A 12677-nucleotide genomic window follows, 5' to 3' on the forward strand; every position below is an offset into this window, starting at 1 on the left:
GAAACTAATATACCTGCTTACTAGCTATAAGCCCTTGGACAAGTCACTTCATCTGTGCTTCAGTTTGTCCATCTGTAAAATAGGGATGACAATGATAGCATCTACCTCGAGGTCATTGTGAAGTTAAAGGAGATAATACAGAGAGAGCTCTCAGCACAATGCCTGTCCCGTGGTGTTCAGTCAATGTAAACACTTGCTCTTAGCATCAGAAGCCCACCTGGGGAAAAAAAAAAGAAGCCCATCTGGGGAGCCCATTTTAAAAAATGGGTTCTCCAGGCCTTACCCCAGAATCACTGAAAACAAATTTTAGAGCATAGAATCTAAGAATCTGTACTTTTAAGGCTCCCCATCTGACAGGTTAGAAACCATCCGTGAGCTTCACAACAGAGTCTCTGCTGTTTCTGGAAAGCTGCCCTTCCAGATACAGATTTCACATCTGTCCTTGGTAACCCAGTCCAGTACTAAAGAACCTTAGCGGTAAGGAAGTCCTAGCTTTTGCCTACTCCTAACCCCCCATCACGCAGCTTCATTCCATTTCCCTGCAGAGGTAGAAAGACCTTGGTCATGGTGAAAGCACCCAGTCCAGGACAAGAAAGGAAACCGCAGGGAGGTTTTCAGTGGAAAAAGCAATCAGCAGTGAGAAGCCCAGCCATGGTTAGTCTGGGATGGAATCTGAGATGAGCAAAGACAGACTGCAGTTGGGGTTTCTCCAGCTCCTGCCCCATTACGTGCAGGCTAAACCCTCAGCACAGCACCATCTCTGGGGAGCAGGCCCCTCTGCTTTCCTCTGGCCACTCCTCAGAACCAGGTGGCAGGGGCAATTGGAGAGCAGATCTGCAGCAGCAGAAAGCCAGCTCTGAGTGTCAAGGCAGCCCACGTAGGCAAGGGAGCTGCAGACACTGCAAATGAGGAACTGGCTAATGGTGATAATCGTGCTGATCAGGATGAGAGACGCCCAGCACAGGCAACGGCCTCCCATCACCGGAAACCTAGGGGCTGATTTTGTTGGGGGCGGGTTGGGTTTTTTTTGTTTTTTTCTGATTTTGTTTTGTTTCAGCTGTGGCCTTTGGAAAGGGATCACTACTTCTGAGCAGCAGGAACAAATATCAGCCCATCACATAGCTTCAAGCCCGAAGCAGCCCCAGGAGATAAACAGGGTGAGCGAGGGGAAGAGGAAAGCTAGAAAAAGAGGAGCCAAACCCAGCAGGGGAAAGACCGAGGCAATGGAGGGCGCAAGCCAGAGTCTGGCCCAGCATCTGCTACTGATGGTGCAGTCTGTGTTTCTCTAAGTGTGACCTGGCACCAGTGTAAAAAAAAAAAAAAAAAAAAAAGTGGTACAAGAAGCAATTTTGGGTGGTACCCAGAACACGTCTTACTTGCATATGCATTAGACCCCAAAAAAGCAAGCTAGTCTATCAAACCTGCAATTTCACAGATATGTTTGCTTAGAACAAAACCAAGTAAAGGAAAAAGAGTCAATAAAATGAAAAATATCATACCAATACATAAATAGTTGGGTATAAAGAAGTGCATGGGAGGGGCTTCCCTGGTGGCACAGTGGTTGAGAGTCCGCCTGCCGATGCAGGGGACACGGGTTCATGCCCCGGTCCGGGAGGATCCCACATGCCGCGGAGCGGCTGGGTCCGTGAGCCGTGGCCGCTCGGCCTGTGCGTCCGGAGCCTGTGCTCCGCAACGGGAGAGACCACAGCCGTGAGAGGCCCACGTACCGCGAGAAAAAAAAAAAGAAGTGTATGGGAATGACAACTGGTTACACAGGAGGAAGACTGGAATCAGGGAACAAATACCTAGGGGTCTACAATTATATGGGTAAGGTATCTTTTCTGAAATTGAGCAGGGAGTGTAAGGGTGATCACTAAATTATTTTTTATACTTTTTTTTAGGTCTTATATATTTCACATGTTTTTAGAAATATAAAAGGTATGCAGGCATGGCAAAGTGGGTACTGTTATTGGCCATGGTCCATAGGTCACTGAGAAGTCCAGAGCAACCAGGAAGACAGCTTGGCATTTGTGTGGTCTGCCTGGGAACTACAGAGAAGCCACCGCACAGTGGGCCCAATCTCCTGGGGAAGCTCAAGGCACACCACATTTTCCCCCAGGGTCCCCACTAATGGGAGTGGACCCCACCAAGGCTTTCCCCAGCCCACACCAAGGCCCAAGAGCCTCCTGCTGTGTAACTCTCTCTGAATCAGAAAGACTTTGGGGTCAGGGCCACTGCAGCAAGTTGTGTAGGTTTGCAATGCAGTACTCAGAAAGATCCGGGTATGCAGAAAACTGAAAAGGAGGTGCTAGATTCAGTAGCAGACTCTGGTCTCCCTACTCCACAGGCCTGGTCCTTAGATGACCCAACCAGAGCACATTAAATGCAGCTCATGCTCCTGCAGAAATTATCACAAACTCTGAGAAAGCCAGTCACCAAGACAGCAAGGATTCAATTTCCCTCCTCCTCTGTGCAGAATACTCTCAGGCAAATATTCCATGATGACAAACAAAAGCAGTAAAAGGGGATCTGAGGGACAGAATGCATTAAAACTCCCTGAAAAGCGTCCACGCCAGCTTGACAGACACCAAACGTGCAAAAGGAACAGCAACACAATTAGAAAAGGCAACTCCAGGCCTTCTAGGCATGTACCCCCACCCCCCAGGCGGGGTTAGCAGCCCCTCCCACGCAGGGCTCCTGCCCACTACGCACGCCCCACCCACCCTGATCCTCCTGGCTAGGAGTTAGCTGCTGTCAGGGGCCAGAGCTAGAATGAAAACACACTGATCTTCTGCAACTGGAGATTTCACGTCTGGTCCCCCCAGTAGACTGTGAGCAACTGCAGGGCAGAGATCGAGTCTTATTTCCCTTTATATCCTCTGAGCCTGAGCCTGACGCAGGACCTGGCACACAGCAGGCTCAGTTAACGTTGGTTAAAATAACAGGTGATTGGAAGAATGGTGAACATATGTCCTGATTTGGCCAGAATAGTCCCAGGTTTCAGAGAATATAACTAAAGAGTCAGACGCGGCTACAGTTCCCCTTGCAAAGCAAGAAGAGCTTTAAAATGCTTGCTGAGTTATCATACTCTCACTAAGCTGGGAGCGTGGTTATCCTCAAAACCAGCGGTTGCTCAATAGCTTAAGAGTTGAAACTCCCAAGCAATCTACTGATTCCTTTGGAGGGTCTACACTCTCCTCCACTGGGGAGTGCAAAGTCCAAATATTTGTTGAATTAATAACTCTTTGGTTGATGGGTTAAATAAGTAAAGGAATCCCAGGGAGAAGGCTCTATTGCCCTTCTCTCCTCCTCTGTGTTTCCCAAGCCCACCCAGGCAGCATCACAGCCTCAGGGCTTGCACCAGAGGGCGCGGACCATGGGGAGAAGCTGCACAGGCATCTTTGGTTCTACTTTCTATCCAACTTGGTGCTTATCCAGGTTGCAAGTGGACAAAAAGGGAGACAACCAAGTATAAAGTGCAAAGAACATGAGATTGGGCAAGATCTGGATGTCCAAGACCAAGTCTGCGATCTGCCAAGACCTGCAGGGGGCTGGGGGGTGCCTGAAGAAGTAACACCCTGCTCTGGGCCTCCAGTTCCACATGTGTACATTAGAGGTTTGAGTTAGCTGATGCCAAAGATGTCTTTCCCAAGTTCAATGGAATGATTATAAATAGCCATCACCTTCCCTGAACTCCTCATTCTGCTCCTCTGACCAACACCCACTGGTCAGAAGTGGAGTCCATTTTCCCCCAAAATACCCTACCACGTGCCATAATTCTAAAGGTAGACAGCACATGACTCCTCCCTCTAAATGCAGATTTCAGTAATGCTGAAATTATCAGCCCATATTCAAGCCCGAAGCAGCCTGTGTCCCTATACAAGGTCAGGTGTAAAGGTTAGCAGGATTTAATGGGCACAAAAGGTTCTTACAGCAAATTTAAAGCTACCTCCCCTTCCGAGGGTAAGTGCTGCAGGTAAGCCTCCTTTCACTAAGTTTCAGGCAAGCACGTGGAGGGAGCCCCATTAGAGGTGTAAGGCTCCTGACCTCTCTCTTCCCTCTCCCTCCCGCCCTGTGGGAGGAGGAATCCTCAACCGGATTGGTGAGTTTGGGAGAAGAAACAGCTCACCTCTTCCTCTCTCCTCCCTTTTGGGATCTGCAAACCTGCAGAACACTGGTATTCAGTCCCTTCCTGCCCTAAGAGGCAGGCCCCCATCTGAAAGGCTTGTCCTGCCACGTCTGTGCCTGGGTAGGCAAGTCTATCAAATTCAGGGGTGAAGTTCAACAAGCCCACTTGTTCACAGGCCCAAGACATGTGATCCAGCCGAACACTTACCAGTAATAAAGCTGACATTTTGATCTCTACCTGGCAGAGTCCTGCATCTCCTTGGTTCTGCTTCTTGGGCAAAGAGGAAAAGAGTATTTACATCTTTACCTCCTAAGCCCAAATATTTATTAAGTACCGTAGTAACTAATATGACGCACACATACTGCACACCTGAAGCATCCCAGGAAGCATACCACAGGAGCTCAGTGACCTGCTCCATAATCAAGAAACTGAATTCAGCTAAAGATTCCCAGTCACAGCAACAATCAAGGTCCCCTGCCTATATTAGGACTCCGATTAAGAAAGGAAAAGGCACATGAGATTTCTCTCACTCTCTTACTTTATCCTCTCCACACACGTACACATACACATACACACACACACACACACACACACACACACACACACCACTTTTTTACTCATTGTCTAACTCAAAGCAGAAGCTCAGAAAATATTCAGTAACTGATGACTTTAAGCATTCTCATTCATTAACGGCTTAACAAAACTTTACTCTAGAACTTTCCAGGGCTCCCTACTGCCCATGGTATAAAACTTGGCCTTTAGTCCCTCTGCAACCTACCTCTAATTCTGTTTGCCAGTATAACCCTTCACTCACCCATAACCTAGTCTCCAGTAACACTGAACTACTCTCTGCTTCTTATAGACAATCGCCAAAATTTTACCCATCAACCTCAGCCCAGATCACCTTGTCCCCAATGCTACATGTTTCTATCTTATGCATCTATCCAAACCCAGCTCAAATACCCCCTTAATTCATCTTGAGCCACTCTCTCTGCTCTTGTATGCCTTAGGGGTGTTAACTAATTTGGGCTATACTAGGGTTTAACAAATAAGTGAATATATTGTAGATAATAGGCATTCTCACTCTTGGAGAAATAAGTTACATATAAGGAAAGGGAGAAGGCTATAATGAACTCTGTGAGTTTAGATTGAAATTAGAGGTAGCAGCATGAGCTCATGTTTTTTTAATAGACAGATGTGTTTATGCATGAATAAGTATACATCCATATATTTCCTAGCTATGTCTCCTGGAAGAGCCTAGAAACAACAGCACCCCAGTAGCAACATGCATCCACATCTTGGTTTCTGAATACCATTCTCCAATAAAAGGAATCAGAGCTCCTTGGAGAAGTGACTGATTCCAGGGATTGGGCAATGAAAATACAAGATGATCCTGGGGCAACTTGTAGTACCAGAAAGTTAAGACAGTGCTGAAAAAATGATGGGGCATATCAAAAGAACACAGGAGACAACCTGAAGAAGCTCCCAATGGCCAAAGTCAGAACAATTTGAGTAATAAAAAGAAATAATGATTATTTTGGACTCTAACCCATAGAATAAATATCCATGAGTTGATACTGATAAAAATAAACAAATAACTGATTGAGAAGGGACAGCTATTTCTTGTAGAATAATTCCAATTAATACATGTAAAAATAAGAAAAATAGAAAATAATTAACTTGTTCATTAAAATGATAAGGAGCCATCAAGGCAAACTGTGCTTCTAGATCTCCTCTCTGGCTGGTTAAATAATCCACAGTATTTAATTAAGTAAAGCTTCTCATCTCTGTTCTTACAAACTTAGCTGGGGCAAAGACCCACTTTACAGTTAGGGAAGTAGAGGTGTTTGGTGACAGACCAGGAGCTCTAGGTCCAAAATGGCTCACATTCTACCCAGCACCATCATTCTATCTCCTCATCCTCCATGGGCCTTGGAATTTCTGAATTTCATTTCTTTCCTTGAGTTACTGGTCCTTCTGTGACCTATCAAAACACTAATTACGCTTCCCCAAGAGTTTATCAGAACTCATTTGGCTGCAAGGAACAGAAAACTGAACTCAAAACATCTTAAACAAAAAGAGAATTTCCTGGCATAAATAACTGAAAAGTCCAGTGGTAGTCTAGCTTAGGACTCAAATATATCTCTCCACAATACTGGCTCCATTCACAGATGGGCTCTCCCCTCGTGGTGGCAAGATGGCTGCCAGCAGCTCTAAGCCAACATCTGATACTCTCAGCTAATCCAGCAGAAAAGACAGTGTCACAGGGGGGACACCCCCAAAAGTCCTGGAGCTGATTTAAGTTCACTGACCAGCACTGGCTTAGATACTCATCCTTGAATCAATCACTAGGGCCAGAGGAATGGACTACACTGATAGCCAAAGTCACATGCCCACCCTGAGGGTGGGGTGAGCTACACTCAAACCTCAAGGCATGTATATGAGATAGGAGTGGTTCCCCAAAGGAAAGTTTAGATGCTGCTCCCTAAAACAAGAATGGCTCCGGTGCTGCAAAATTAACATACGTCCACTACACCTCGACTCCTTGGTCAGAATCAACTCAGTCCTGCCTCCTCCAGCCCATCGTCTGGACATCTGTACCAGCAGTGACTTCTTTCTGCTTCAGGCACAGGCAAGTTCACACCCATCCTTTCTGGGCACCAGGAGTCTCGTTCTCCAAAGCACCTGGGTCCCGCCCCACGCCCTCACTGCCTAGCAAAGTGCCACTGTGCCCCTAGAAAACACACCTTCACGCTGGCTCCCACCCCCTCTCGAAGCAGAGCTGAGTCACTGCGATCCCAGCCAGCTGAGCACTAACCATGAAAGTGCTTCTCGAAGTCACTGCCTGCCAAGCTCCTGGCTCTGGCGCGCTCCAGGACCTGGGGACACTGGCTTAACAGGTGAGATAATTATGTTTTACCCGGCACTCACTTCTTTATCAGTCTCACAGACCAGAACAGATAAGTGCTCCAATGCAAGAAAACACTTCTGCGGTACTTACTTGTGCTCTTTAGTGCTGGCCGGCTCTCCCTTGCCAGGCACAACTCCCAGGGACCAGCCTGCACCCTGTTATCTGGTGCCAGTCACCACGCGCTGCTGCCCTCTTGTCAACTGCCAGACTGTACTTTCCTAACTGCATTCCCCCAAGCTTCTCCAGGACCTGCAGCACCAGTGCTTTGCAGATGACTTACACATGAAGGGCAACTGTCTTCACGACATCCATCCCCCTGTCTGCTCTGCAGATTCCCCAAGGCAGAGGGCTTGCCCCTGTGCCCTGGCCTGGACCTCTCTGCAAAATGTGGCTCTGGTGGGTTCCAAGGTCCATAGCATTGGTTAGATGGAGAAAAGGGGGTAGGGAAAAGCAGGGGGCATTAGGTCTCAGAGACAAGGACTTTGAGATCTTCCAATACACACTAACATTTCATTCATTCATTCATTCAACAAACCTTTATTTAGGAGCTACTGTGTCCTGGGTACTGTAGTAGGTGCTGCAGAAGTGAAGATACACAACATAGACCAAGTCTCTTTCCTCGTGGAGCATACCTTCTAGTAGACATCTGACTTATTTTTGATACCTGCTTTATTTACATTTACATTCACAACACACTGTCTCAGATACTATCCATATAATCCTCAGTAAGTGGTATAACTATCTGTAGTCCACAGACCCCAAAAGTTTGAATGACCGTCTCAAAGCCAAGGCACAAACTCAGGTCTTCTGACTACAAACCTTTCTCTCTTTCTGGGGCCTCTCCCAAGGCAGGGAGCTAGCAGGGTACAGCCTGGCATTGAGACAGACATTAACTCAACTCAGTCCCAGGCACCACTGCTAGAGATAGGAGATGTAAAAAAGAAAGACCCATCCCTGATCTAAAAGAATTTATGGTCTAAAGAGAGAGAAAGACACATAACCAACTATCATCTATGACAGGAATAAAGAACACAGAGTGGTTAAATCCAAAGAGGAAGAGCTCTCTGGAAAGATATACAAGATATAATGATCACCTCCAGGCAGAAAAATTGGGTACCAGAGAAACAGGGATAGGAGGGTCATTTTTTATGTTCAAATATTATATATTTTGAATTGTGTACCGTTGAATTTACTTCTCATTAAATGACACTGTGAGGATGCAATCAGCCAAATGCTGAATGTAGGAAATTCCACAGGATAAATGATCTGGTTTCTTCAACAAGCAAATAGCTCCCCCAAAAAGCAGGGAGGGGAAATATTATAGACTTAGAAAGATTTAGGAAACATCAGCCAAACATAATATATGAACCTTGTTTGGATCCAGATTTGAATCAACTTAAAAAAGAAATTTTGGGGACAACATGGAAGGTTTTTTTAAAATAAATTTATTTATTTATTTTTGGCTGTGTTGGGTCTTTGTTGCTGCCCGGGGCTTTCTCTAGTTGTGGGGAGCGGGGGCTACTCTTCCTTGCAGTGCACGGGCTTCTCATTGCGGTGGCTTCTCTTGTTGCGGAGCACGAGCTCTAGGCACACGGGCTTCAGCAGTTGTGGCATGCGGGCTCAGTAGTTGTGGCACACGGGCTCTAGAGCACAGGCTCAGTAGTTGTGGCTCACGGGCTCTAGAGCACAGGCTCAGTAGTTGTGGCTTATGGGCTCTAGAGCACAGGCTCAGTAGTTGTGGCACATGGGCTTAGTTGCTCCGCGGCATGTGGGATCTTCCTACACCAGGGCTCGAACCCGCATCCCCTGCATTGGCAGGCGGATTCTTAACCACTGCGCCACCAGGGAAGTCCCAAAAAGGAAGATTTGAATATGGACTAGCTACTAGAGGTTATTAAGGAATTATTATCAATTTTGTTAGGTATGATCATGGTACTGTAGTTAAGGTTTTTTTAAGGTCCTTATCTGCTAGAGATACATTCTGAAGTATTTACAAATGAAATAATATGATGCCAGAGATTTGTTTTTAAATATTTCAGCAAAAAATAATAATAAATAAATAAATGAATAAAGAAGTAAATGAAGGAATGAATAAATAAAGGGAAGAGTAGATGAAACAAGATTGGCAAAAGGTTGATAATTTCTGAAGCTGGACGACAGTTCCATAGGGGCTTATACTACTCTACCCTTATGGATGGTTGAAATTTCCATAATGAAAAGTTTAAATAAAAATTTAAAAATTAATTATTCCAGCCAACTAGGATGACTGAGGAGGAAAGTGTCACAGAGGAAAGGTATTTGAGCTGAGTCCTGAAGGATGACTAGGAATTTTCTAAGGGGCAAAGGGCCTTCCAGGCTGAGTAAAGATACACAGATCTATCACAAACCTCTCTCTGGGAGAACCAAAGTTATATACACTTGACCTCAAACTCAACTTACATCCCACACAAGTGCCCTCTTGCTTAATCCCCCAACTCTCTGGGACATGTAGACATAGCACCAAAATCAACTATCCTGTTCCAAATGAGAACAGAGTGTGTGGTCGACAGCTCCACTCAGAGGCCTACAATAGGCCCCAGTGTAGCCTTCAGAGGACAGGAAGGCAATTAACCTCTCTCACTTGGGTTTTGCCTGACAAGGCAGTTTGGAAGCCAGCTGAGTTATCTCAGGGACAGAGCCTTCATCCCTCCTGAGTCATCCCAGACGCGTGCCCTCCCTAAACACACACACCAGCCTCCCCAGCAGCACCTTATAGATTTATAACCTCAGTACTGGGGGGTCCAGCTTGATGGCAGCTTGGCAGCCCAGCCCATGGGCACTAAAACACGCCCCCTCCTTCCTCCCAAGCCCCCAGCCTCAAACCCTACACTGCCCCCGCCCACCTCCAGCTGCACTCAGGAAGCTTGCTGGCTTTGCAGTCACTTCAGGACTTATCCAGGCCTGGCCTAGCTCAGATGGGTCCCACAGGTCCCTTACCTTGGATCGAAGCTGCAAGTATTCCTCTGAACCATAGGGGACACTCCTCAAGGAGGTAAGATAGTCGTAACTGATGACAGCTGTCTGTGAACCAAGGAAGAGGAAGGCTTAGCACCAGACATCAAATATTACTCCTCTGTCCAAGGCCTGCAGCTGCAGCCCCCTGACACAGGTGGTATGTCTAGAGAAACAGTCCAACCTCTAAGAGGCCCTGCCCCCAGATTTCGATCTGGCTGGCTTCTTCCTGTCATTCAAGGCTCTGCACAAATGCTACCCCTGCAGAGACCCTCAATCTAAAGTTACCCCCATCCACCAGGAACTCCCAATTATTTATTAGAACAAACTACCATCCAAAATTACCTTGCTCATTTGTTTCCTTGTATATGGATGGTTTCCACTTCACTAGAAATTAAGCTCTATAAGCTCAGGGGCATGTCCTTCCTATTCATCATCGTATCCCCTGCACCTTTCACAGTGCCAGGCTACTCTTAATTGCGGTGCACGGGCTTCTCGTGGTGGCTTCTCTTGTTGTGGAGCACGGGCTCTAGGCGTACGGGCTTCAGTAGTCGTGGCACGCGGGCTTGGTAGTTGTGGCTTGCAGGCTCTAGAGCGCAGGCTCAGTAGTTGTGGCGCACAGGCTTAGCTGCTTCACGGCATGTGGGATCTTCCCAGACCAGGGCTCGAACCCATGTCCCCCTGCATTGGTAGGCGGATTCTTAACCACTGTGCCACCAGGGATTGTTTTTTTGACCCATTCATGTGAACACTCCTCAGTCAGAAGGTCCTTCAAAGCTGCACCTGTAGGGGCTTCCCTGGTGGCGCAGTGATTGGGTCTCTGCCAGCTAATACAGGGGACATGGGTTCGAGCCCTGGTCTGGGAAGATACCACATGCCACAGAGCAACTAGCCCCGTGAGCCACAACTACTGAGCCTGCGCGTCTGGAGCCTGTGCTCCACAACAAGAGAGGCCACGATAGTGAGAGGCACGCGCACTGCGATGAAGAATGGCCCCCTCTCGCCACAACTGAGAAAGCCCTCGCACAGAAACGAAGACCCAACACAGCATAAATAAATAAATAAATAAATAAAATTTTAAAATATATACATTAAAAAAAAAAAAAAAGCTGCACCTGCGTGGGACAGTTCGTTTCTACCCCTAAGACACATAAGATAATGCTGGGCCCAAAAAAGGCATTCAGCAAACACTTAAGAATCACTACATATGCCATGGCCTGTTTATCTATTTGCTAATCTTGAGTCTATGACCCAGTTTACGTTAAGGAGCAGGCATCACATCTGAGCCAGGCTAGGAAGAAGACGGGACAACACTGAGTATTAAGGAAATGATTAGACAACAGCCCAGACAGACTGCATCAGAGTGTCTCTACACTGAGGGGAAGAAAGCATGGGCTCATCCTGCAGCAGACAAAGGAGGAAAGAAAGCAGGACGCATGTGGCACTCTACCCACCAATGGAGCAATTATGTAGGGGTGCCTGGAACAGCCACTTTCAGCAGAGTTAAAGAGGATGTGATCACACCAGAACGATGTTCCTGAACCACTGGAGAAAGCCTCTAGCAGTCAAATATTCAATTCAGATTGTTAGTTTGGAGCTTGGAGGGGATCGGCAAAGTTCTTCGAGGCATAGATACTCAGAGCATGAGCCCTGCATCACGAACCATTCACGAGCTCACTGGAGGCAGCCCAAGTTTTCTGGTAGAATTTAATCAAAGCTGCAAAGCTCTCTTTCCATGTGTTTCCTGAGAAGACCACCTCCTGAGTCTGTGACTAAAATAAGGTAAGGAGGTTCTGTAAAGGTAAAGGCTTCAGAACAGAGACCCCATGCAATACCACTCTGTTTATCTTCAGGATGCCAGAGGCTGTGTGAACAGGGATACAGGCACACAGGGGTGCACACCCATGCCTGTGCAACTGTGTAGTGGGAGCTTCATACATGTAGGGGTACATGTGAATCTCCACATATGTGTGGCTGGCAGGTACATCTGCTACATGTATGAACACCTGCAAGTAATACTGCAGTTCCTCTGCCCCTCCCAAAAGGTGAAGAACCTACCGTGGCAACCGCTCTGCCCACCCTGACAGCGCCAAAGTCGTTGAGGTCCAAGTACTTGTTGCTGTAGAGGTAGACGCCAGAGGCTGCAAGAGCCATGCTGGTCCACGAAGCAAGCTTGAGAGCCCTCCGGGCCATGTCCCCAGACCCTGAAGAAGGAAAGCAGAGGAAGAGGAGCAGTTAAGAGTTTCCCAGGTGGTCAAATTCAAATCCGGGCTCTGCCACTTAGACTGCATGATCTCCAGTCATTTCCTCAATCTCGCTGCACCTGTGTTTCCCCATTTGTAAAACAGGAGGATACCTACCTCAAAAGCTGTTGGGATAAGATGAGATCGTGTATGTGAAATGCTTAGCACAGTACCCAGCATAAGTCAACTGTCAAAGTCATTCTTCCTCCAACAGTACCAGGCACTGTCCTAGGCACTAGGGAGAGAGCCAAGAAAACAGACAATGTTCTTACAGTCTAGAGGGGATGACAGATCACAAGCAAGCAGACATGTATTAGAATAGCAGCAGGTATTCAGTGCTGAGAAGAAAATCAAAGTGGGTAAGAGGAAGGATGACGGATATGTGATGGATGCTGTTTTAGAT

The 12677-nt window shown here is 47.0% G+C and overlaps 1 protein-coding gene across 1 annotated transcript in view; it reads right to left on the minus strand.

The window, feature by feature from the left end:
• The window catches only part of ADCK1 (aarF domain containing kinase 1), a 100917-nt gene extending 88664 nt beyond the window's left edge, over positions 1 to 12253 (minus strand). The window contains exons 1-2 of the mRNA XM_065871493.1: positions 12090 to 12253; positions 10017 to 10100 (exon numbers count right to left, since the gene is read on the minus strand). Of these exons, the coding sequence (XP_065727565.1) occupies positions 10017 to 10100; positions 12090 to 12224 (219 nt within the window). The 5' untranslated portion in view covers positions 12225 to 12253. The remainder of the gene's footprint in view (positions 1 to 10016; positions 10101 to 12089) is intronic.
• Positions 12254 to 12677: the final 424 nt, after the last annotated feature.

The sequence above is a fragment of the Phocoena phocoena genome, chromosome 2 (assembly GCF_963924675.1).
Source record: "Phocoena phocoena chromosome 2, mPhoPho1.1, whole genome shotgun sequence".
Classification (NCBI taxonomy): domain Eukaryota; kingdom Metazoa; phylum Chordata; class Mammalia; order Artiodactyla; family Phocoenidae; genus Phocoena; species Phocoena phocoena.